At 38.9% G+C, this 27,393-nt stretch overlaps 1 protein-coding gene across 1 annotated transcript; it reads right to left on the reverse strand.

The window, feature by feature from the left end:
* Positions 1-24,189: 24,189 nt before the first annotated feature.
* On the reverse strand, positions 24,190-25,643 carry LOC138890077 (uncharacterized). Its single transcript, XM_070173428.1, has 3 exons — positions 24,794-25,643; positions 24,415-24,662; positions 24,190-24,300 (listed from the first exon to the last, which is right to left on the reverse strand). The coding sequence occupies exons 1-3, from the start codon at positions 25,641-25,643 to the stop codon at positions 24,190-24,192; spliced, it is 1,209 nt and encodes a 402-aa protein (XP_070029529.1).
* Positions 25,644-27,393: the final 1,750 nt, after the last annotated feature.

The following is a 27,393-nucleotide window of genomic DNA, read 5'->3' on the forward strand; positions in this document are numbered from 1 at the left end:
GAATAAAGAGTAGCTTTTCCTAATACCTTATAGCCTCTCAAAGATAAGTACAGATGTCTCCGTACCGATCTACAAGACTCTATTAGGTTTGCCCATGACTTTTGAGACCTACATAAACCAAGTGCTTTGATACCATGTTGTCACGACCCATTTCCATAATAGGTCATGATGGCGCCCAACACCATTGCCGAATGTCGCACACCCTTTTTTCTCGCGAAATTGGGTTTATGATATTTGGAGGGACAACTCGTTCCTTTTGGGAACTAGGTTTGCATTTGAAGAGTCGCCACCTAATGATTAAGGTGCATTAGGACACCAATGGAGTTTGATTTGAATAACCAGAGATAGGGTAAGGGCTTGAAATTATCTTAAGGGGAAAGTATTAGGCACCCCTCAGGATCTACTAGTGTGGTTCCCGGCCAGACAATTATTGTGAATTGAGGTGCAATTAACATATAGGTAGATAAGGCTCAAATAAGAGGGGATTTCAACACAAAATGGTTCGAAAGTAAACAAAGTTTGAAAGAACAATTAGAAAAACTGATTTTTTAAATAAGGATTTAAAATGGCAAAAGAAAAAGAAATAACGAATAAAGAAAAAAGGGGGGGTCCTAGGTTTATTAAAAATATGGATCACCCCACACAATGTCCGGTAATCACTCCTCAATGGGGGGCTACATGTGACATTATCGCGTGGTCATCATATCCATATCTACCCTTCCCACCCCGTTAAGGTATTTAAAGCGCGGATTGGTCTCGATTACTTGTTGCATGCTATTACCCGTCCCATTTCTATCAGTCCCGGAGGCACTTAGGACTACTAATCCTAAAAAGGGAGGGATATTTGACTTATTTGAAGTTTCAAAGGTGAAAATTCTAAAGCGACATACAAAACACATATTGCATATTTGGGGGAAACATATAAACAAACAAAGGCTCATATACACCTCCTTAAACAAAGAAAGCATATAATTAGCATGACTTGCACATACTTTTTAGGCCTGATTAAAAATACCAAAGACAAGGGAGTTTAAATATTGAGGCAGATTAATTTATTACATAACTCAGATAAGAAGTCTGAATCAGGCCTGCTTGCTAGTTGTAATGATTAATAGAAGCAAATTCAGTTTTACAGTTATTACTCTAAGGCTTGCCTAAGTGTTTAGACGGGGTCCTATAGGCATGATATCTACTGAATTCAGAAGGTGATGAGACAGTAGAAACTTGAAATAAATTATTTGAAATCCTATAGGCATGCTTGCTAAACCTTATTAAGCAAAGGAATTAGGTTATTAAAAGAAGCAGAATGTACAAAAAACTGAATTGGTTACAGGTTCTGCAGGTGATAGTACCTACTATTACTGATTTTATATCTAACATTGACTGTGAATCAAAATGAATCCGATTTATTGAGAAATCCCTGTAGGCATGAGTTCTATGCATTACTGATTTTAGACGTGGTATCTAAATGCAGAAACCTTATAGACATGATGTCCAAATGCAGAAACTTGTTTAAACTCTCATAGGCATGGTATCTAAATGCAGAAACTGATTTAAACCCTTATAGGCATGGTATCTAAATGCAGAAGCTGATTTAAACCCTATAGGCATGGTATCTATATGCAGAAACTTGTTTTAAACCTTATAGGCATGGCGTCTAAATGCAGAAGCTGATTTAAACCCTTATAGGCATGGTATATAAATGCATAAGCTGATTTAAACCCTATGGTCATAGTTTCTAGATGCAATTTGAGTCATGCAAAATTAAAATAGTCCTATAGTCATAATTTCTACCCTTGCATGCATAGTTACCCACCCCTTTTCACTAGCCAACCCCAAAGGTTTATTACAACTTATTATAAACCAGAATAATAAATTACATTAGCAAAATACAAAGAAAAGTACAATTAAAAGAAGCCTGATTCTTGACATCCTCTTTGAGTTATGAGATAAACCAACTCATAGACCACTGATCTAAAGCCTTTTTTCAGACATGAGTGTGTCAAAGTTCCCACAGGGCCTCAATAGGACCCCGGACAGTGCTCACACCCAAGTTTCATAACTAGAATAGGGACAAGTGCAGTGTGGAAGTGCCAGCCCTTATGTGTCCAAGTTCAGAGGGAGCTCAATGGGTCCCAAGGCAAGGCTCACAAGAGGGGGTAGAACTTAAGTCTAAGAGAGAGTGGAAGTGCAGAAATAGAGCTTTAAGAACTAAGGAAGTAAAGAAGAGGGAAATAGGTACTGGGAAACAGTAACAGAGTTGATAACTTCACACAAAAGGGTTCAGGGGTTGGGAACTTATTGCAGAGAGCCTATGTACTTAGGCAAGGGTCATCTTTGGTCATGCACAGCTATAGAAGATGCTGGCATGCCTATAAGCCCACCAAAACACATAATACTAGAGAAACATAGAGGTTATGATCCTAGGAGATCAAGTTTGAGTCATGGACAGCAATGCTTAATACTGTCATGTCTCAAACAAACCATCAATATCAAACACATTGGGGTAGGGGTTTAGGATACATAATACATAGATTCAGAATAGGAAGAAAGAAATTACAGCATGCTAGAATAAGGTACTGAATTAAATACAAGCAGTAGGAAGGCAAGAATACAAGAACATTAATTAAACATGTTGTTGTTGATACTGAAAACTTAATTAGGACATACCAATTTAATGAGAAAAATGCAGTAAAGAAAGGTAGCAGGATTTTTGAAATATAGCTTTGGTTTTCAGCCAGCTAAACAGGCCACAGAAGAAGTAGTAAAGCAAGAGAGAATGTGTTTGAGTATAAGTGAGTTCAGAACTAAGAGTGTTCGTGTCTGTGTGCTAATGAAAGAGCATGGTACTTTTAGTTTGAAACAAAGTAGAAAATAAGGCAAGAATCATAGTTTAGTAGCAATTATGTAACTATGTATCAATTAAAATCAAATCAGTATTAAGGATTTCCTTTAATTAAGGAGTCAAATTTAAAAGGTAATGGGTAGAAAACAATTAAGGAAAGAGATCAAGTAGAGCATTATACGCAGAATAGACAATTAGGGGTAAGTACATAGAGGTTTAATTAAGGGAACAACTAATGAAGAATCCTTGAAATACTCGGTTAATCTAAATAAGGTAAGAAAACAAAATAAAGTTGCAGAATATGGAGATAATCGAAAATCAGTACATAGTAAATTAAGGAATCAAGGATTTCGAAATCACTGATTTAAGGAGAGTAACATGGGTTCCCATGAGTAAGAAAATAAACCAAGTTTAAAATAGGAGAATCGAAAGTCTAAGGAAAGTTTTCAAATCAGGCCCAGAAACAAGGAGCTTAGAATCAATCAAAGAGAGAACCATGAGTCTTGTTTTAGCATATAAATAGAATGCACAAAACATTAGGCATGTGAGGTTAAACTATAGCAAAGAGAAGCAGCAAGCAATAATAACTACAAAGTTAGTAGACATTGAAACATGGTAGTCACATAGGTCAACTTAGTAATAGAGAAAAGAGGGTATCAGAAGCACGCAAAGGGTCAAGTAAAAGGCCCTTCTGAAAAGTATAGTCTAGTTTCAATGATTGCAAGAAACCAAATCACAGAAGTTGAAACAAAAAGGACTTCGAATCCAGTAGAGCAACTTCAAACAGATGAAACATTTTTCAGAAGCTCAAATAGGTCCAAAGAAATTAGTGTTTTGAAACCAATCAAATTTAGAGATGATGAATAAGTAAATCATACAGCAGATAGTCTTAGAACTAGAATGAACCCAAAATTTTAGGGTTTTTTAACACCGATCGAGTCTAAAGATGAAACACAAGTAATCGAACAAATACTAACACAAAAATATATTTAGAAACCTCAAAAGAAACTAGGACTCTTGACATACAAACTCCAGTAAAAGAACGACATAAGGAAACACAGCAGAATATGTTGAAAATCAGAGAAAGCTTCGAAATAACTTAACAAAAACCTAAATCGGAAAAGATAAAGGGGTTTTAAAGGTAGAGTTTTGAAATAAATCTTGAGAAAAATGTTTAAAAGTTTAGAGCAAACACAGATCTAAAAATAATCGGAAGAATCTTAAAGGTTAGGGTTTCAGAAGAACCCCAGATTGTGAGAAATGCTTGGAAAATCATCGATCTAAGCAGGAGAAGTCAAGAGTTAGGCTTGAATAGCCATGGCTAGCCGGAGCAAAGTCAAAGATGATCGGAGACAGCCATAAAACTGAAATCAACCAAGGTCTGGACCAAACTTTACCAGGATCTAGCCTTGAAACCATGATAATCGGGCATGTAGAAGCCAAATTAGGTAGATACAGGCCTCCAATGACCTTGGAAGCCATGGATTTGGGAGATTTTCGGGTGGTGGTTGAGGGTGGCGGCTAGGATTTGAGAGGCAATTGAGAGAGAAGGGGAATTCAGAGGCGGCTGTAGGTGTGAAATGGTTAGGGTTATGGTGTAGGTCGAGATTACAAAAGGAAAGGGTTAATGTGAGCCGTTGATCTGAGCGATCAACGGCTGGGATTAAATGGGAATTCGGGCGGGTTGTTTTAATTGGGTCGTGGGTCTGGTATGGCTAGGATTTGGGATGGGTAATTGGGTTTAAAATTGGGGTTCAATTCAGGCTACAATTGAAACACAATTGGGCTATCTTTTAAATAGTCACTTTTCCATTATTTATTTTATAAAAAATAGTAGAATAATTTCTAAAAATAAATTAAAGGTACTAAAATGATTAATAGTACATAATTATCAAATTAAAAATATTGTACCTAATTTTTATAGATATAAACGTAATTAAATCTAAAAGAGACTAATATTGCAATTACAAGCAATTTAGCTTTAAAAATACTAAATAAATTTGTAAAAATATGCAAAAATTACATTAGCTATATTTTATTATAAATATGAGAGTTCAATAAATGAATCACCAAAATAATAATTGTGGGAATAATTATTGGGTTTTTTCTAGATAAGATATGGCAATAAAATAATTTTAAAAATCTTTAAAAATTATAAAATATTTGGACATACTTATATATGCATACATATGTTATTTTCAAATTATTTTGTATATTAAAAATATATAGGGAAAAATTGGGTATCAACAGCTGCCCCTCTTTACCCGGGAAGGATGAAAGAGTTGTCGGGTAAAGATATGATGGCCAATTTTGACCGAACAAAATGGTTCAAGGAGACTTAGGCCGTGCTCTGGCTTATGAGCTGCCTACATACCCTTGGTCTTACAGGAATCAGGTCGTACGTAGTTTAGGATCTGTTGGCGGAGTATGCCGATGGAGACTTTTCAAGAACGGACACAATATTCAGGACAAGGTAAATGGTTAAAGTCTGATAGGGATACGGGAACTGGAGCGGGATCGCTCCTACCGAGCCGGCCGTTGCTCGCCGGATTTCCTGCAAATAAGCAATACAAGCATATATGGTACGTAATTTAAACATGATGCAAATTCCCATCGGACCATGAAGGTTGTCTTTGGACGGTTAGGATGACGTCCTTAGACCATGATGTCCTGGGCCATGAAGCATATAATAGAGGATTCGCAGGACATGAAATGATGCTCTCGGGTTATGAGAATGATGCCTTCAAACCATGATGCCTTTGAATAATGATATGAAAAAGATTAAAAGGGGTCCTCATGCCATGGCATGGTGTTCTCGGGCTATGAAAATAGTGCCTCCGAACAATGACGCCTTCGGATAATTTGGTGATCTTTCAGCCCATTAGATGCAGTGTTTGGCGATCTTTCAGGCTATGCAATGCAGAAGGTGGCGATCTTTCATCCATGAAAATGTAAATAAGGTGGCGATCTTTCAGCCATGCAAATGTAAATAAGGTGGCAATCTTTCAGCCATGCAACTATAAATAAGGTGGCAATCTTTCAGCAATGCAACTGTAAATAAGGTGGCGATATTTCAGCCATGCAAATGAAAATAAGGTGGCGATCTTTCAGCCATGCAAATATAAATAAGGTGGCGACCTTTCAGCCATGCAAATGTAAATAAGGTGGCGATCTTTAAGCCATGCAAATGTAAATAAGGTGGTGATCTTTCAGCCATGCGAATATAGATAGGGCGGCGATCTTTCAGCCATGCAATGTAGATGGAGATAGAGCTTAACCTCGGAAGGCAGAATGGTAGCCTTATACAATGCGAAATACAGGTGGAGACAACGTTTAGTCTCGGAATGCAGAATGGTAGCCTTATGCAATGCGAAATGCAGGTGGAGACAACGTTTAGTCTTAGAAGGAAGAATGGTAGCCTCATGCAATGTAGAGAATGCAGATGGAGACAGTGCTTAGTCTTGGAAGGCAGAATAGTAGCCTTATGTAGTGCGAAATGCAGGTGGCGACAGCGTTTAGTCTCGGAAGGCAGAATGGTAGCCTTATGTAATACAAAGAATGCAGATGGAGACAACGTTTAGTTTCAGAAGGCAGAATGGTAGCCTTATACAAGAAATAAAGGCCAAATGGTGATAAATCTTTCTTAGCTGATAGCAAATTGCGGTATCGTGACTGCTGGAGACGTCGCGACATACGGAATGCCACTGGTGCATATGTGGATAGCGAATGTTGGTAGGTGCAGCAGTTCTGAGAGTTGTATTCCTAAAAAAATGTTTGTCTCGTAGATGTATAGTATGGCAGATGCTTTCGCAATCCAAGTGCCTACGTCCAAAGCAAAATCGTGAGTTTTGTAAAGGGGGGAGGTTAGTTCGTATCCCCGCTGGCTCTACTTGACCTGCTTGGCTTTGATCTAGTGATACTGTACGTATCGTTGGAGGTAGCATTGCTAAACAAAGCGATTTCAGAAATAAGCATGCATGATTTAGTAAAAGCATAACATAAGTACATAATTAAGAATAGTTTTCTTTAGATAAACCGACGACTGTGACGCGGCTCAAGACATTGCGACCTCTCTTGCTACGGAATTTTGAGGATCCTCCTCAAAATTCTATCCCAGTTTACTGGGTTGATGCTTCCGACTGTTGCTAGCGATAACTGGCTGAAATCAACTTCAGAATTTTGATGGTCCTCCTCAAAATTCTGCCCCAATTTCCAATTGCGGGGGAAATGAAAATTTTATTGAATTTGACTGAACCCATAGGGCTGCTTACGTATCTCCTCTTAAATGGGAATCAGGTCAGGTGTAGTTCAATTTACATCATATAGGAAAGCATAAGATTACACATAGTAATGCTTGACTGCATCTGAATTGATCGGCTTTGGCCAGACTTCTCCGTCCATTTCTGCAAGTATGAGGGCTCCTCCTGTCAGGACCCGGTGAACCATGTATTGACCTTGCTAGTTGGGATAGAACTTCCCTTTGGATTCATCTTGATGCGGAAAAATTTTCTTTAACACCAGCTGCCCCGGTGTGAACTTTCTCGGCTTGACTCTTTTGTTAAAGGCTCTGGAGATTCTGTTCTGATAAAGCTGACCGTGGCAAACTACATTCATTTTATTTCCATCTATAAGAGCTAGCTGCTCGTAATGACTCTTTGCCCATTCTGCATCGTCGAGTTCTACTTCCTGTATGATTATTAAAGAAGGAATTTCCATTTCGGCAGGAATGACGGCCTGTGTACCATAAACCAGCATATAGGAGGTTGCCCTGGTTGATATGCAGACTATGGTGAAATACCCCAATAAAGAAAATGATAGTTTCTCGTGCCACTACTTATGCTTCTCTATCATTTTCCTTAGTATCTTCTTGATGTTCTTATTGGCGGCTTCTACGGCTCTATTTATCTAAGGTCTGTAGGCTGTAGAATTCTTGTGTCTGATCTTGAAAGTTTCACACATGGCTTTCATCAAGTTGCTATTGAGATTGGAACCATTATCAGTAATGATTGACTCTGGAATACCGAATCGACAAACATTGCGGTCACGGACAAAGTCTGCCACGACTTTCTAAGTTACTGCTCTGTAAGATGTTACTTTGACCCATTTGGTGAAATAGTCGATTGCTACTAGGATAAACATGTGCCCGTTGGAGGTGAAATAGTCAATTGCTACTAGAAATAGTCGATTGGTCCAATAACATCCATTCCCCAAGCGGCGAACGATCATGGTGAGCTTGTTGCATTAAGCTCGTTTGGAGGCACCTTTATCATGTCTGCATATACCTGGCAGCGTTGGCATTTCCGGACATACTGGATGCAGTCCGTCTCCATAGTCATCCAAAAGTAACCAGCTTAAAGTATCTTCTTTGCTAAGATAAAACCATTCATATGCGAACCACAGGTCCAAACGGGAATTTCTTCTAGTAGCCTGGATGCTTCTTTTGCATCGACACACCTTAATAGTCCCAAATCAGGAGTCCTCCTATACAGGATTACTCCGCTGTGAAAGAAATTGTTGGACAACCTCCAAAGTGTGCGTTTCTGAGTAGGATTTGCAAGTTCTAGGTATTCTCCTTTTGCCAAATATTCCTTGATGTCATGAAACCAAGGCTTTCCGTCTGCTTCTTCTTCGACTTGGGCATAGTAAGCTAGCTAATCACGGATCTTTACAAGAATGGGATCAATGAAGTTTTTGTCTAGATGTTGTATCATGGATGACAAGGTAGCCAATGCATCGGCGAACTCATTCTGGATTCTAGGATCATGCTAGAATTCCGTCTTTATAAACCTCTTTCTCAATTCCTGTACATGATGCCGATACGGGAGTATCTTGGAGTTCTTCGTTGCCCATTCTTCTCGGACCTGATGTATAAGTAGGTCTGAATCTCCGATCACTAGCAACTCTTGAATGTTCATGTCTATGGCCATCTTGAGCCCTAGGATGCAAGCTTCGTATTCGGCCATATTGTTGGTGCAGGGGAACCTGAGTTTGGCAAACACCGGATAATGCTGACCGGTTTCTGATACTAGGACTGCTTCTATGCCAACTCCTTTAAAATTTGCTGCTCCATCGAAAAACATCCTCCATCTGTCATAGGATTCTGCAATGTCTTCTCCTATGAATGATACCGCTTCGTCAGGAAAAAACGTTTTCAGGGGTTCGTATTCTCTAACCATGGGATTTTCAGCAAGGTGATCTGCTAGTGTCTGTCCCTTGATCACTTTCTGAGTTACGTAGACAAAGTCAAATTCACTCAACAGGATTTGCCACTTGGCTAGCTTGCTAGTGGGCATGGGCTTCTGGAAGATATCTTCAAAGGATCCATCCTTGATATGAGATATATGGTATAGGCATAGAAATAGTACCTTAGCTTCTGGGTTACCCAAGTCAGAGCACAGTAGGTGCGTTCTAATAGAGAATACCGAGTCTCGTACGGGGTAAACTTCTTGCTGAGATAATAATTGGCCTGCTTTTTCCTTCCCGTTTCATCATGCTACCCCAGAACGCAACTGAAAGCTCCATACAACACTGCGAGGTAGAGTAATAGAGGTCTACCTGGCTCGGGCGGGACCAAAACTGGTGGTGTTGATAGGTATTCTTTGATTCTATCAAAAGCGTTTTGGCAGTCATCGGTCCATTTGGTAGCGGCATCCTTCTTCAACATCTTAAAGATTGGCTCACAGATAACTGCAGATTGTGCTATGAACCGGCTGATGAAGTTAAGCCTCCCCAAGAAACTCATCACATCCTTCTTGTTCTTTGGCAGTGAAAATTCTTGAATAGCTTTGACTTTTGATGGATCCAGCTCTATTCCTCGGCGGATCACAATAAACTCAAGTAGCTTTCCAGCAGGAACCCCAAATACACACTTTGTAGGATTCATTTTCAGGTTGTACCTTCGCAGTCTATTGAAGAACATCCTCAGATCTTCCATGTGGTCAGTGGCTCTTTTGGATTTGATAATAACATCATCTACGTACACCTCTATCTCCTTGTGTATCATATCATGGAAAATGGTAGTCATGGCCCTCGTGTAGGTGGCCCCTACATTCTTTAACCCAAACGGCATCATCTTGTAATAGTACATTCCCCACGACGTAATGAAAGCTATTTTCTCAATCTTCATCCATCCAGATCTGATGATACCCAGCGAAACAATCTACAAATGATTGTAACTCATGCTTGGCGCAATTGTCAATCAGGATGTGTATGTTTGGCAAAGGGAAGTTGTATTTCGGACTGGACCGGTTGAGATCCCGGTAGTCGACACAGACTCTGACCTTACCGTTCTTCTTTGGTACTGGCACAATGTTGGCTAACCACGTAGGGTATTCTACTACCCTAAGAACCTTAGCTTTGACCTGCTTAGTGACCTCTTCCTTGATTTTCAGACTCATATCAGGCTTGAATGTTTTGAGCTTTTGCTTTACCGGCGTACATGTTGGATCAGTTGGCAGTTTGTGAGCCACAATAGACGTACTTAGACCATTCATGTCATCATATGACCAGGTGAATATGTTCTCATACTCTCTTAGAAATTCTGTGTATTCCTTCTTTTCTGGCGGCGATAAGGGGACGTTGATTCACGTTTCTTTGACATTTTCTGCATCTCCTAGGTTAACAGTCTCAGTCTCGTCTAGGTTGTACTTCGGCGTATTTTCAAAATTCTCAATTTTTTTAACGATCTCTTCTGGTATGTCATCTTCCTCTTAATCTATGCCCGTTTGTTGCGTTGTCTCGTTGCATGTCACAGTCATTTGTTCATCAAGATAAGTAATAGTAATATTGTATAAGTAAAGTAATGAGAGAAAACAATAGTAATAAGTGTTGATTCATAAGAAAAATCAAAATGCTTTAATAAATTGCATAATTGTTTTGAACATTGAAGATCTTATTGCCGGAATTAAAAATATGTGAAAACAAAATATTTTAGTAAATAAACCAGTGCTTGTTTTAGCCTTGCTACTACGAGGCTCGTCGGGCTCTGGTTGTCCTGATGGTCCAGTTATTGAGGCGGGCCCCTCTACTTACGGACTATATGGAAGGGCCTTCTTGCCCTCCTCCTTGAGAACAACATAACAATTCATATCATTGACCTCTAAGAACAAGTTTTTCACAGCTGCCAGTGCTTCCTCTTCTTCTGAGCCATAGATAACATCGACCGATTGGAAAGTCTGCTCCAATGTGGTATTGGCTGCTCCAGCAGATAGTAAGGACCGCGCCATGGTGGCGACCAGTTGTTGAATTCTTCCCAAGTGTACTCATATCCCAGAATGAAAGTAGTGCCATGCTTCTTGAGCTTTATAGGCTTAGTGATTCCTTGGAGGTTCTTGCCGAGCCCTTTTCCAGGCTCGTACCCACTCCAATTTAGTATACTCTCGATCTTATTATCCCACGATTTGTCTTTGTCAACAACATTTCCCCATTCGATGTGATGGTAAGTCTCTCCTCCCAGACTCTTTCTCCCCTCGATTGATGAAATGGTCTGGCGACTGTATATAGGATTGCTACCATTGCCGTGAATGATCACTTCCTGGTGATTCCATTCAAACTTTACTGTCTGATGTAGTGTTGATGATACGGTTCCGGCAGCATGAATCCATGGTTGTCCCAATAGTAAATTGTAATATGCCGGCACGTCTATCACTTGGAAATCACATCGAACCAAGTTGGCCCCATTTGCAAACACAGACTAATCTCCCCAATGGTGGACCTTTGGAAACTGTCGAAAGCTTTCACGTTGATGGCTCCATCCTTTATATCGTGTCGTCCCTTACCTAACTTCTTGAGTATTATCACTGGACAAATGTTGAGACTGGAACCCCCGTCGATCAGGATCCTGGTGATGAAGTAGTCCTCGCATTACATAGTGATGTGCAGTGCTTTGTTGTGTCCCAACCCTTCAGGCGGTAGCCCATCTTCATGAAAAGTAATTTTGTGATTTTCCAATACCTGTCCGACCATGTTGGCCATTTCCCCGCCAGTGATGTTTCTTGGCACGTATGCTCCACTCAGCACCTTCAACAGAGCATTCTTGTGTGCCTCAGAATTTTGCAGCAATGCAAGGATGGAGATTTGCGCCGGTGTTTTGTTCAACTGGTCGATGACCGAATATTCCTTGGCATGTATCTTTTTCCAAAGATCATCTGGGCCTATTTCAATGATGGGTGACCGATTGGAGGCCTGCTTGCTTGACTTAGCTAGGTGTTCCGGGGTATAGATCCTACCAGTTCTCGTCATACCCTATGTGGCGACAGTTTCCTCGAACCTAACCTTGCCTTTCCTCCTTGCCTCAGCTATATAGTCCCATGGTATAGCCTTTGTATGGTATGGCATCATGGTTGACATTGCCACTAGGATCGGTGTGGATATCTTTACTCCGAACGGAGCATGTGCTTTGGATGGTAAAACCGCAACTTTAAATGGTGGGGGTGTATTTGCTGGAGTTATGAATTCAACCTCAATTGGTGCTGGTGTCTTTGCATATGACGTTGTTTCAAACTCAAGTGGCACCGACATATTCACCTCAGCATCCCCGGATGGCTGAATCTGGACAATGATTAGATTAAGACTAACTATTGGCTTCTTTGGGTCATCACCTTCTACAATCAAACTGATTGATCCCTCGGGATTCCAATCATCCTCTATTTCAATCATGTGAATGCCTCCACCCTTATGGTCTGGCAGAGGGTTATTGCGGACATTCGGAGCGAGTTCCTTTTCCATAATAATCTTGTTGTCAATCAAGGCCTAGATCTTATCCTTCAAAGAACGACATGTGTCGATGGTGTATCCTTTCATGCCGGAATGGTATGCACAGGATTTTTTTGGGTTAACCCATTGAGAAGGGTTCTTAGGAGTTGAAGCAGGGATAGGGGTGACATAACCAGTAGCTTTGAGTCTCTAATACAACTGGTCAACGGGTTTAGCAATGGCTATATACTGTTTAGGAGGTCTGCGATCAAAATTTGGTCGATGTCTAGGGATGTTTTGGCATATATGGGGTGATTGATTGTGGGATGGTTGATCATTGTAGGCTTGGTAAACATGTGCGGCTTGGGAATATCTGGGTGAAGCAGGCTAATATGTGGGAGGTGGAGGTGATTGATAAGGCGGAGTTTGGTAAGAGGGTGAGGGTGCTTGGTAGTTCATAGTGGGCTGATATGTAAGCGGAAGCATTGGATAGGTTTGGTATTTGAAAGGAGATTTGGTTCTCTATTCAACCATTACGGCCCCTACGTCCCTTTTCTTAGACGCACCCCCAGATTGTAAGGCCTTATTTGTAGCTTGCAAGGCCGCGAAGTTCGTAACCATACCGCTTTTGATGCCTTCTTCGATCCTTTCACCTAGCTTGATAATGTCAGAAAATTTATGGCTCTCAATCAACATTAGTCATTCATAATACTATGGGTCCTGAGCCCGGACAAAGAATTTGTTCATTTGTTCTTCTTCTAAGGCAGGCGTGACCTTAGTAGCTTCGGACCTCCAGCGAGTAGCATACTCGCAGAATGTTTCTGTAGGCTTCTTCTTTAGATTCTAAATGTAGAACACATCCGATGCATTTTCTGTGTTGAACTTAAACCTGTCAATAAAGTCGGACGCCATACCTACGCAATTTGACCATTTCTTCGGATCTTGGCTAATGTACCAAGACAGAGCATCTCCTTTCAGACTCCTCATGAAAAGCTTCATGTGGATTCTCTCGTCCTTTTCTACTCCAACCAGCTTGTCACAGTATGTTCTCAAATGGACCCTTTGGTCCCCTGTACCATCAAACATTTTAAACTTCGAAGGTTTATACCCCTCGGGCAGTTCGATATCGGGATGTATGCAAAGATCCTCATAGTTCAGCCCTTCAATTCCCTTACTTCCTTCAACGCCTTGAATTCGGCTAGTCAATTTCTTCATTTCTTCAGCCAGGTTCTTGATGAGCGAGTCTTTATCATCAGACTCGGGTGTACTTTAGATGGGTTGGGTGGAGTGTGGCATGGTCTCCACGTAGATGGGGGTGTTATAGTGGGCAGAAAGTGGTCATTTGTGGAGTTTTGGAGTTCTGGGATGAGCAGCAAGATGTTGTTTGAGGTATGGTAGGTGTTGCAATGGTGGTGGGGATGGTTTTGTTGCTTTGGGATGTTCAGTGGAGGTGTAGGGTTCTAAGCATTTGGGAAAGTAACATCTGGAGTGGTGATGGAAAATGACAGATTTGCCAGATTCCGAACCTGATCAAGTTCTTCTTGGAATTTCAGCAGTTTTTGTCCAAGATGGGATACATTTTCCTTAGGAACCAGAGTACCATAACTATGAGTGACCTCTACCCGTTCAGTTGAGTTATCTTTGTTGGCGTTGTTCAAATCTTCCATCTTCCCTTTGTTCTTGTTCCTAACAGGACTAAGAGGAAGAGTGGGTGGAGGGCCCCTGGGTCTCGTGGAATAAGATGATGTTGCCAGAGTGCACGAACTAACCTTTGGGAGGGGGAATAATAAAACAAGAAGTAAAAATAAAAAGGTAACAAGTTAGTGAGGATTATAATAATGGTTGCAATATTTAAACACATAGTGCAAGAATGTAAATCGTGTCCTAATTTGGGGAACTCTTTGTGCCCCAGGTAGGCCTAGCAACAAATTGATTTGGAGAACTTAGGATGCAAGATGCCTTATTCTATTGATAAAAAGTAGACGAACCCCAAATCGACACTAAATAAAATGTCACTAATGGCCATTGGCCTTATTACATTTCATGAAGCAAAAAGAAAAACTCCTATATATTTGGTCCCAGAGGGACCTTCCCCAGATTCAGCATCTTTGGCTCCGTCGAATAGTTTTCCTAACTCGCGAAGTCCCAGTAGTAGGTAGGCTCTGGCTAGATGTTCGCCCTCATTTCCTTCAGCATTTTGGCAATCCTCAATTCTTTTGAGGAATTTCCTTTCTAGCTCCACTATTGCCCGCTCCAAATATCCCAGTCGCTTGTTGGCACTAACAGCCATGTCTTTCCACTCCTCGATTAGCTTTGATTGGCTTCTTGTATCTCACAGTGCTCACTTTCATATTCCCGGATCCTCTTGTGCAGTTAATTGTATTTGACCTGTGCCTCGACCCTTTCATCTATGATCATATGACATCGAACAAACCCGGTCTAGCCCAGACCATTATGATTATCCTCCAACCAACCTGAATAGTAGGGAGCACAACCAGTGTGGTATCTATCCAGCTCAATGGTATCCCTTCCCATGATGATCTTGTAGTGCCACATATGCTAAGCTTGGCACTTGTAAGGGCTATCATCATCCTGGAAGTTGGCTCGGAAATGACTCATCTTGTCGACCCAGGCTACAACCTGCTTCCTGCAAGCTTGCCTCATAACCCGGAGAGGGATGTAAGGGTATGTTCCTCTCAGACCGATCAGTATCAAAAATGGTGCATCCCTGGATAGCGCGATGAACTCCTCGGTAGGGAACTACTCGAACATCCATTGGACCTGACCCTCAGTTAGATTATTAAACAGCTCTACCCTTCCCTTGGCATCTTCTGGCTGAGCGAACATGCTGGGCATGTAATTCATTCGCCTTGGATGATGGAAGGCTATATGATCATCCCAAATCCTTCGCTAAATCTCTTGTCGGTATTCACCCCTTTGGAGATGCTCCACGAGCCAGAGCTGGAGTAGCAAATTGCAGCTCTCGAAGTGTTTAGCTCCTTGTTGACACTTTTCCAAGGCTCAGTATATTTCCGCAATGATCATGGGCATGATGCTAAATGGTTGTCCACCAATTCCCTCTATTAGAGTTTTAGTTACTATAGCTATCCTGGTATGGATCCTTGCTTTATTCATTGGAAACACTATCATCCCCAGGAAATAAAATATGAAGACGAAGACCTTTCGGTGAACATGCCCCAATAATGTAATGGCAAACTCGTCGGGGCAGGTACGGTAGGATTTGCTGTGACCGTACCTCTCGTACAAATAATCAAAAGGGATGTAGGATTCTTTCAAACACGTCAGATCTGGATTCTTCTTTAAACCCATCATTTTGAGGAAGCCCCTGCCCTTGCGGTTTTCAGTCATTAACAAGCCCGGAGTTTCCCATGCTATACCGGCCAATCCTCCTATTTCTTCTAGCAAGGGTGTCATTTCAATGTCCCCGAAGCGGAACATGATGTCTGTTTGGGTGTTAGGGAATCCCAATGGACTTTGGACAAGGCTCTTAAAGAATCATTATGCGGACAACATAACTGACTCGACTAGGTTTGATCATGATGCATGCACGGTTAAACAGAGTAAGGTTTCTATGGGGTTTTAGACTGGTACCCTTGAATGGACAACTCAAGGGGGAAAGGATGGAACCGTCAACTACACCGTTGATCGACTGGTTTTATCGTAAATATGCCTTTTCTGGATTTAGGGGTGATATATCGGAAGAGCGCAGCCACTCATTATAAGAGTTGCTATGGTATTTGTTTTAGAACGAGTGGAATATGATGTTGAGTATGATTATTCAACAATTAAAGGCATGTTGTCATGTATTTGCACGTTTAAGAAAGCAGTAAATACAACAGTTTCATAATTTAAACCAGTAGTAAAGGAAAGCAGTAAAGGAAAGAAACAAGAGACAAGTCAGCTTTGTAGTTGAAAAGGGAATTAAATGCTTAAAGAAAATAAACAAGTAATTGCATATAAAGAAGCTTAAATTCACAACAATAGTCTGAAATGGTAAAAGCCTAAAAGTCCCCAGCAGAGTCGCCATGCTGTCACGACCCCTTTTTCGCGCGAAATCGAGTTTATGACATTTGGAGGGACAACTCATTCCTTTTGGGAACTGGGTTTGCATTTGAAGAGTCGCCACCTAATGATTAAGGTGCATTAGGACACCAATGGAGTTTGATTTGAATAACCAGAGATAGGGTAAGAGCTAAAAGTTATCCTAAGGGGAAGATGTTAGGCACCCCTCAGGATCCACTAGTGTGGTATCCGGCCAGACAATTATTGTGAATTGAGGTGCAATTAACATATAGGTAGATAAGGCTCAAATAAGAGGGGATTTCAACACATAATGGTTCAAAAGTAAACAAAGTATGAAAGAACAATTAGAAAAACTGATTTTTTAAATAAGGAGTTAAAATACAAAAAGAAAAAGAAATGAAGAATAAAGGGAAGGGGGGGGGGTCCTAGGCTTATTAAAAATATGGATCACCCCACACAATGTCCGGTAATCACTCCTCAATGACGGGCTACACGTGACATTATCGTGTGGTCATCATATCCATATCTACAATTCCCACCCCATTAAGGTATTTAAAGCGCGGATTGGTCACGATTACTTGTTGCATGCTATTACCCGTCCCGTTCCTATCAGTCCCGGAGGCACTTACGACTACTAATCCTAAAAAGGGAGGGATATTAGGCTTATTTGAAGTTTCAAAGGTGAAAATTCTAAGGCGACATACAAAACACATATTGTATATTTGGGGGAAACATATAAACAAACAAAGGCTCATATACACCTCCTTAAACAAAGAAATCATATAATTAGACTTGCATATACTTTTTAGGTCTGATTCAAAATACCAAAGACGAGGGAGTTTAAATATTGAGGCAGATTAGTTTATTACATAAATCAGATAAGAAGTCCGAATCAGGCATGCCTGCTGGTTGTAATGAATAATAGAAGCAGATTCAGTTTTACAGTTATTACTCTAAGGCTTGCCTAAGTGTTTAGACGGGGTCCTATAGGCATTATATCTACTGAATTCAGAAGGTGATGAGACAGTAGAAACTTGAAATAAATTATTTGAAATCCTATAGGCATGCTTGCTAAACCTTGTTAAGCGAAGGCATTAGGTTATTAAAAGAAGTAGAATGTACAAAAACTGAATTGGTTACAGGTTCTGCAGGTGATAGTACCTACTATTACTGATTTTAAATCTAACATTGACTGTGAATGAAAACGAATCCGATTTGTTTAGAAATCTCTATAGGCATGATTTCTATGCATTACTGATTTTAGACGTTGTATCTAACTGCAAAAACCTTATAGACATGATGTCTAAATGCAGAAACTTGTTTAAACCCTTATAGGCATGGTATCTAAATCCAGAAACTAATTAAAACCCTTATAGGCATGGTATCTAAATGCAGAAGCTGATTTAAACCTTATAGGCATGGTATCTAAATGCAGAAGCTGATTTAAACCCTATAGGCATGGTATCTAAATGCAGAAACTTGTTTTAAACCTTATAGGCATGACATCTAAATGCAGAAGCTGATTTAAACCCTTATAGGCATGGTATCTAAATGCAGAAGCTGATTTAAACCCTATGGTCATGGTTTCTAGATGTAATTTGAGTCATGCAGAATTAAAATAGTCCTATAGGCATGATTTCTACCCTTGCATGCATAGTTACCCACACCTTTTCACTAGACAACCCCAAAGGTTTATTACAACTTATTACAAACCAGAATAATAAATTACATCAGCAAAATACAAAGCAAAGTACAACCAAAAGAAGCCTGATTTTTGGCTTCCTCTCTGAGTTATGAGATAAATCAACTCAAAGGCCACTGATCCAAAGACTTTCTTCAGACTTGAGTGTGTCAAAGTTCCCACAGGGCCTTAATAGGACCCCGGGCAGTGCTCACACCCAAGTTTCATAACAAGAATAGGGACAAATATAGTATGGAAGTGCCAACCCTCAGGTGTCCAAGTTCATAGGGAGCTTAATGGGTCCCAAGGCAAGGCTCACAAGAAGGGGCAGAACATAAGTCTAAGAGAGAGTGGAAGTGTAAAAACAGAGCTTTAAGAACTAAGGAAGTAAAGAAGAGGGAAAGAAGTACTGGGAAACAGTTACAGAGTTGATAACTTCACACAAAAGGGTTCAGGGGCTGGGAACTTATTGCAGAGAGCCTATGTTCTTAGGGAAGGGTCAGCTTTGGGCATGCACAACAATAGAAGATGTTGGCATGCCTATAAGCCCACCAGAACACACAATACTAGAGAAACATAGAGGTTATGATCCCAGGGGATCAAGTTTGAGTCATGGACAGCAATGCTCAATGTTGTCATGCCTCAAAGAAACCATCAATATCAAACACATTGGAGTAGGGCTTTAGGATACATAATACATATATTCATAATAGGAAGAAAGAAATTACAGCATGCTAGAATAAGGTACTGAATTAAATAGCAGGCATGAATACAAGAACATTAAGTAAACATGTTGTTGTTGATACTAAAAACTTAATTAGGACATACCAGTTCAAAGAGCAAAATGCAGTAAAGAAAGATAGCAGGATTTTTGAAATATTGCTTTGGCTTTCAGCCAGCTAAACAGGCCACAGTAGAAGTAGTAAAGCAATAGAGAATGTTTTGAGTGTAAGTGAGTTCAGAACTAAGAGTGTTCGTGTCTGTGTGCTAATGAAAGAGCATGGTACTTATAGTTTGAAAACAGGTAGAAAATAAGGCAAGAATCATAGTTTAGTAGTAATTATGGAACTATGTATCAATTAAAATCAAATTAGTATTAAGGACTTCCTTTAATTAAGGAGTCAAATTTAAACGGTAATGGGCAGAAAACATTTAAGGAAAGAGATCAAGTAGAGTATTATGCGTAGAATAGACAATTAGGGGTAAGTACATAGAAGTTTAATTAAGGGAACAACTAATGAATAGTCCTTGAAATACTCGGTTAATCCAAATAAGGTAAGAAAACAAAATTAAGTTGAAGAATATGGAGATAATCGAAAATCAGTACATAGTAAATCAGCGAATCAAGGATTTCGAAATCACTGATTTAAGGAGAGTAACATGGGTTCCCATGAGTAAGCAAATAAACCAAGTTTAAAATAGGAGAATTGAAAGTCTAAGGAAAGTTTTCAAATCGGGCCCATAAACAAGGAGCTCAGAATCAATCAAAGAGAGAACCATGAGTCCTGTTTTAGCATATAAATAAAATGCACAAAACATTAGGCATGTGAGGTTAAACTATGGCAAAGAGAAGCAGCATGCAATAATAACTACAAAGTCAGTAGACAGTGAAACATAGTAGTCACATAGGTCAACTTAGTAATAGAGAAAAGACGGTATCAGAAGCATGCAAAGGGTCAAGTAAAAGGCCCTTCTGAAAAGTATAGTCTAGTTTCAATGATTGCAAGAAACCAAATTACAGAAGTTGAAACAAAAAGGACTTTGAATCCAGTCGAGCAACTTCAAACAGATGAAGTAGTTTTCAGAAGCTCGAATAGGTCCAAAGAAATTAGGGTTTTGAAACCAATCAAATTCAGAGATGATGAACAAGTAAATCATACAGCAGATAGTCTCAGAACTTAATGAACCCAAATTTTTAGGGTTTTTTAACACCGATCGAGTCTAAAGATGAAACACAATAATCGAACAAATACTAACACAAAAATATATTCAGAAACCTCAAAAGAAACTAGAAGTTTCGACATAAGGAAACACAGCAAAACATGTTGAAAATTAGAGAACGCTTTGAAATAACTTAACAAAAACCTAAATCGGAAAAGATAAAGGGGTTTCGAAGGTAGAGTTTTGAAAGAAACCTTGAAAAAAACGTTTAGAAGTTTAGAGCAAACACAAATCTAAAAGAAATCGGAAGAACCTTAAAGGTTAAGGTTTTAGAAGAACCCTAGATGGTGAGAAAGGCTTGGAAAATCATCGATCTAAGTAGGAGAAGTCAAGAGTCAGGCTTGAATAGCCATGGCTGGCTGGAGCAAAGTCAAAGATGACCGGAGACAGCCATAGAACTGAAATCAACTAAGGTCTGGACCAAACTTTTCTAGGATCTAGCCTTGAAACCAAGATAATCGGGCATGTAGAAGCCAAAGGAGGTAGATACAGGCCTCCAATGACCTTGGAAACCATGGATTTAGGAGGTTTTCGGGTGGTGGTTGAGGGAGGCGGCTAGGGTTTGAGAGGATTTGAGAGGCGATTGAGAGAGAAGGGGAATTCAGAGGCGGCTGTAGGTGTGAAATGGTTAGGGTTATGGGGTAGGTCGATATTAAAAAGGGAAAGGGTTAATGTGAGTCGTTGATCTGAAGGATCAACGGCTGGGATTAAATGAGAATCCGGGCGGGTTGTTTTTATTGGGTCATGGGTCGGGTATGGCAAGGATTTGGGCTGGGTAATTGGGTTTAAAATTGGGGTTCAATTCAGGCTATAATTGAAACACAATTGGGCTATACTTTAAATAGCCACTTTTCCCTTATTTATTTTTCTAAAAAATAGTAAATAATTTTTGGAAATAAATTAAAGGTACTAAAATGATTAATAGTACATAATTATCAAATTAAAAATATTGGAACTAATTTTTATAGACACAAACACAATTAAATCTAAAAGAGGCTAATATTGCAATTATATGCAACTTAACTTTAAAAATATTAAATAAATTTGTAAAAATATAAAAAAATTACATTAGATATATTTTAGTATAAATGTGAGATTCCAATAAATGAATAACCAAAATGATAATTTTGGAAATAATTATTGGGTTTTTCTGGATAAGATGGGGCAATAAATTGATTTTAAAAATCTTTAAAAATTAAGAAAAAATAATAAAATATTTGTACATACTTATATATGGATAAATATGCTATTTTGAAAGTATTTTGCATATTAAAAATATATAAGAAAAAATGGGGTATCAACACCGGGCAAGCCAACGCGGAAAATATGAATAGACTTTCATTTACCTTTACCCCGAAATAGTTGAAATAATTCTTTAAGTTGAAATAAAATCAGAAATGATTAATAAAGTCATAATAATCATACAACCCTAAAATGATACAGTCTACTAATATGTGTGCCAAGACCAGGTGTCACAAGTTGTGGGCAACTAGTATAATATACAAAAGAATCACTCTATCCTACTGTCCGAAACAGAATAAAAACAAAAATACATAAGAAAGACTTCTTCAGGCTGCTGATCAGCATGGAAGGAAAGCAGCTCACCGTAGAAGTCTCGAGCCCGCTCAGGGATGTGCACCAGACTGATAACCAGATACACCTGCCTCAGATCATGTACAATTAAGTACAAAAGTGTAGTATGATTACATAAACAATATGTACCCAGTAAGTATCCTGTCTAATCTCAAAGAAGTAGAGACGAGAGGTCGACTTGATACTTACTAGGGTCAAATAATATGAGAAGAATTTATAATAAGCAGGGATAGCACAAGTTATTAGCATTTAATAAGTATGAAATAATAGTTCCTTTCCAAATATTATCATGGGTATCCATCTATATTTTAAACAGATATGAAGTTTAGTCCACAGAGAAATGCTAAGCCAAAACATGCGCAAGTAACACCGAGGGACGTACAGACCGATCCAATCATAAATTGTGCACTGCCAAGGGTTGAACGGGTCGAACCATAGAGGCATCTATTACCTCTCTCGCGAATCACATGTGTGATGCGGTCAAATATAAATAAGCTCATCAACAAGCAGACAATAATATATATCTGAGGAGTAGTTATTCACAGGAGTATCCAAATTCTCTTTTAAAAGACCAAACAGGATAAGGTTCCTCCACTTGTCTCATTTACCTTAATCAAAATAATTTATACGAATCCGAATTTATCATCAAGTTACAAGAATATCACGTAGAGCATGCTTTTGGTCCCTAGACTACCCGGACTTAACATAATAGCCGTTATGCACGGACTCTCGTCACCTATTGCGTATGTAGCCCCCGCATATAATAGCAATTAATTCAATTATTACACATATGGGACAATTCCCTCTTACAAGGTTAGAAAGGAGACTCACCTCGCTCCCAAGTGCACTTTCAATACCAAGAACGGGTCCAAGCCCTTAATTCGGAGCCGAATAATCCCAAACTAGTTAAATGAAGTAGGAACTAGTCAATATAAACTCACAAGATTGAATTCTAGCTATTTAAGTAATTTCCAAACCCTTAACACAAGTTTCCTAAAATCCGACCCCGGGCCCACGTGCTCGGATTCTGAAATTTTTCGAAGGAAGTTATTCTCTACAACCTAAGGATCGATAATATATGATTCCTAATTTATTCCATAACAAATTTCGTGGTTAAATATAACTTTTATTAAAATCCTAGGTTTTTGCTCTTACCCTATGATTTCATCTTAATACTAGTGTTTAATCTACCTAAGACATTATTATTAAACTAGAAATAGGTAGAACACACTTACCTCAAGATGCTAGGTGAAGTTCTTCTATCAAAAGCTTTAAAATCGCCCAATGGAGGAGTGAATAAGTGATAAAAATGACTTAGAACCCGCAATAAATGAACCTCACTGCTTCAGTGATTTCAGCATCTGCAGTCAGGGGACCGCATCTGCGAGGATTGGACAACATATGCGAAATGGTCTAAAAGAGCCGGGACTGCTTCTGCGGTCTTGAGACCGCATCTGCGGAGCCACTTCTGCGGTTCCTGGCCTGAGCCGCATCTGCGATGGAACGACCACTTCTGCGGTCTCGCACCTGCGGTCCACCAACCGCAGGTACAGTTATGACAGAAACATCAACTTCAACACTTCTCAAAAATTTCCACTTCACTCGAGCCTCTTCCGATTGACGCTCGGGGATACGGGCCCCGCTCGAACATACCGACAAGTCTAAAATTACGAGACGGACCTACTCGAACCTTCGAAACACCTAAAACAACGCTAAATCTAAGAATCACCCCCTAAAACCAAATGAATCAAACCTATGAACTCAAGTTCTAAATTTTCCTCTAACGGGCCAAAACGCCCTTAAACTACTCGGATTGACACCAAATTTTACGGGCAGGTCTTAAATGATATTTCAAATCTGTATCAGGCATCATAACCAACATACGAGCCCTATACCTATGAAATCATTCATTAATCAGTTTCTTTAAATCCTTAAGACTTCAAATTAATAATTTCTAATAAAAATTCATTACTGGGGCTAGGGACCTCGAAATTCGATTCCGGGCATACACTCAGGTCCCATATTTTCCTACGGACCCTCCGGAACCGTCAAATTATGAATCCGGGTCCGTTTGCTCAAAATATTGACCAAAGTCGAGTTAACTTTTTAAGAAAATCCTAATAAATCAAATAGGCATATTTCACTCCAAACTCTTCCAAATCCCGAACCAACCATTCCCGCAAGTCGTAAATTAGCTAAAGCAAGCACGAGAAGTTTTATTTAAGGGAATGGAGTTCTAAAAGGAAAAACGACCGGACAGGTCGTTACATATCCTTTCCTTTATAGTTTGTACACTAATATGTAGTATTCTTTGTAAGACTACATATGACATGTGATCAAATCTTCTTTGGAAAAGAGCCACCACTAATTGGTTATCTGCGAAAATCCCAATTCATTTTTCAACAAGTGTAAATCTCTTATTCTTGTGAATCCGTTGAGCTAAAAGCATATATAAACTATCATCTTCTTTACCAATCTCCTTCACTCTCCCAATGAAGAGATCCTGAAACACACAAAAATGAGGAAAAAAAGTAGCTGAGCATTGTAACTCTTTTGTCAATTTAGAGACTGATAATAAATTATATTTAAAATGTGAGACATAAAACATATTTGACACAGTATTTGTGTCAGATATAGAGCTAGTTCCTATATGTGTAATCAGGGTTGTATCTCCATTTGGTAATGATATCCTTTTTGGATTTTCAGGTTCAACTATTGTTGATTTGTTGAGCATACCAATGTCTGAAACCATATGGTTAGTAGCTCCTGTAGCTACAATCCAACTTTGACTGTCTTTTGACACTAATAATGACTTATCAATACCATTTTGACTATCTTTTAATACTAACAATTTCTTATCAGTACCTGTTATGTTAGTTGTATGAGCATCTAAATTAGTAGTGGTTTTGTTGAGTATCTGCAGGATTTGATCATACTGTTTTTAGTGAAGGAATAGCATCCTAGCTGAGCTACTGGTGTATTATTTGACTGTGAACCTGTATCGTGATTAGTAAAACCATTGTAATTCACATTAGTGTTTTGACCATATTGGAATGCTGGAACATTCTGAGAGTTTGGAATTTGCATATTCAGTGCATTGACATTCCCATTGCAAGCTGAGTTAGGAATCTCAGTTACCGGATTGACTGCATTTGCATTGTAGTTTCCTCCACTACTTTTCTTTTTATGTTTGAAGTTAGGGGGATACCCTACTATCTTGTAGTAGTTCTCATTGTTGTGTCCCTTCAGTTTGCAGAATTCACGTTGAATGTTGTAATTCTTTTTGAACTTCTGATATTGATTTCCACTAGTCTTCGAGTACATGGCAATTTCATAGTTGCCTGTAGTGATGGTCTGATTGTTCCCCAAAATTCCAGAATTGGCTGCTACAGACTTTTGGCTCTCATCACTAATTATTATAGCATATGCTTGATTGTCAGTTGGTGATGGACTCCTCATCAATATTTCACTTCTTGCTTGAGAGTATGAGTCATTTAACCCCATTAAGCATTGAGATAGCTTCAATTTTTGCAAATAAAGCACAAAATCTCTAGATTTTTCCCTATCACAGCCAGGTGCAGGCACCAAAGCTTCAAATTCTTCCCAAAATATTTTGAGTTTAGGGTAGTAGACTGACACAGAAGCAGCCCCTTGGGTTAGAATTGCAATTTCCTTATGCAAGTTGAATGTTCTTGAACCATCAACATTATTAAATCTTTCTGATAAGTCATCTGAGACAACCTGAGCACTAGATGCATACATAATTCCTCCAAGAAGGTTTTTAGCTATTGAGTTCATAATCCAAGATAATACTATTGTATTAATCATTTCACAATGATTTCCCATAGTAATTGAAAATCTTTCTTTCTTGTATATACCATAAACCTAGTTTATTTCTACCCAATAAAGCAACTCGTAAAGATGTTTGTCAAATTGAATAGTTTTCAACACCTGTTAAGTGAAAAGAAATTATCTGAATCCCACTCACATCAGCTGGTGATATATGAGAACATTAGGTGATTGTAGTAAATTCCTAGGCCTTGATTTTCAGAGTTTTGGGTCACTTGCTCCTCTGCAATCGAACCTATTTTTTTCAAGATTTTCTTCTTAGAACTTGATTTGAACATAGAACTAATAATTCGAAAATGAACTCTAATGATCGATTTCAAGCTCAGAGACATGAGCTAGATAGCTCTGATACCATGATGTAATTCAAGGCTTAGATGAAAATGAATGAAGAAGAAGAAGTACAGAGGGATAGAGAGACAAAAAGATGACTGAAAATGGTGACTTTGATATTATTCAATAATGTGTATTGTGTACACTTGGCTGATACATATATACACGTGCGAAGAAGGTGTAGGTAGGTATTAACTAACTTAAGCTTAACTAATTCTGTTAACAACTTCTAACCACCTAGATTATAAAGACTCTTCTGCCCCTAGTATCATTTAACAATGTACTTTAATGTTTGGTCAATTATCAATGACTCATTCTGACGGCAAAACTAAATACTTCGTTACTAGGCTATTAAAATCAAAGCATGGAGTGAAAGTAACTTGGCAGTACTTATTTGAATGCCCGATTTGGATCATGGCCCCATTAACCAGGAAATTATATCAATGGTCTTGAAAATAGATGGTCTTGCTTTTTTTGACCCCCACTTGCTCTATGAGCAAATTGTTAAGATTAAAGTGTTAAAAGTATTGTTCCCGAACAATCAAGGAGCAACACTTGATAAACTTAAAGTTCTGCCCATGAAATAAATGGGGTCAAACATCGAAATCTCCTATTTCTATCTATCAGCCCCACATTAACTTGAATAGATAAGGACCAAGACCAAAAATGTCATTTAGATTCATTGGACCATACATGACTCTGTATCTATTTCTCTTGGACTTAAGAGAATAAAAAGATTTCTGCTTCTAGGCACTATAGTAATCTCTTTTTCTTTTCTTTTTCCAAGCAGGAGCACTATTTGGAAAGTTGATGGATATCACGTCCCTAATGTGATCTCAATGTAAATATAAAAAGTGTTTGACCACAATTATTCCAATTGAAACGTTGTCAAAATCTTGCTAATTAGCCATTTTAATTACTTGTATTTTATTTATTTATTTATTGATAAGCAAAGCATACTGAGTTTATCTTTCTCCAATTCTTACATGAGAAATTTCGTGTGGGTCTGGGAAATGGAATAAATATGGCGGATAAACTTTTTTTACACCATTGTTTATATGTTGACCTCGTTAAGAAAAGTTTTAAGAAAATAGCTCTGTGTCAGAATTTTGAAGAACACTTCCGACGATCACCAGAAATTTAAAGCACTAAAAGACAATCGAGTATGGAAATTTGAAGCACCGTCTTACCCCTGAACCCCTGGGAGCCGAGACAAATATAAAAGGGATTCCACCTCTTTATATATGTATAGTTCGAACAAAAATAGTGGATGCTATTGTTGGATCTGCTACAGTCGAAATGTTTCACAACCAAATTTCGTTCTTCTGCAATTTATCAAATCTTTTCGAGGATTTATCTTTGATTTTAAGGGTTTATATATAAAGATATTTTTACGTACTAAAGCTTCCACATCTTT

This window comes from Nicotiana sylvestris, chromosome 4, assembly GCF_000393655.2.
Source record: "Nicotiana sylvestris chromosome 4, ASM39365v2, whole genome shotgun sequence".
In the NCBI taxonomy this organism is placed as follows: domain Eukaryota; kingdom Viridiplantae; phylum Streptophyta; class Magnoliopsida; order Solanales; family Solanaceae; genus Nicotiana; species Nicotiana sylvestris.

Coding starts and splice junctions, on each gene's coding strand:
- LOC138890077 (XM_070173428.1), bottom strand. CDS start 25,643: ATGGGAAATCATTGTGAAATGATTAATACAATAGTATTATCTTGGATT. Junction 24,663..24,793: donor TTTTACTAATCACGATACAG/GTTCACAGTCAA, acceptor CTAACATAACAG/GTACTGATAAGAAATTGTTA. Junction 24,301..24,414: donor CTATATCTGACACAAATACT/GTGTCAAATATG, acceptor TGTGTGTTTCAG/GATCTCTTCATTGGGAGAGT.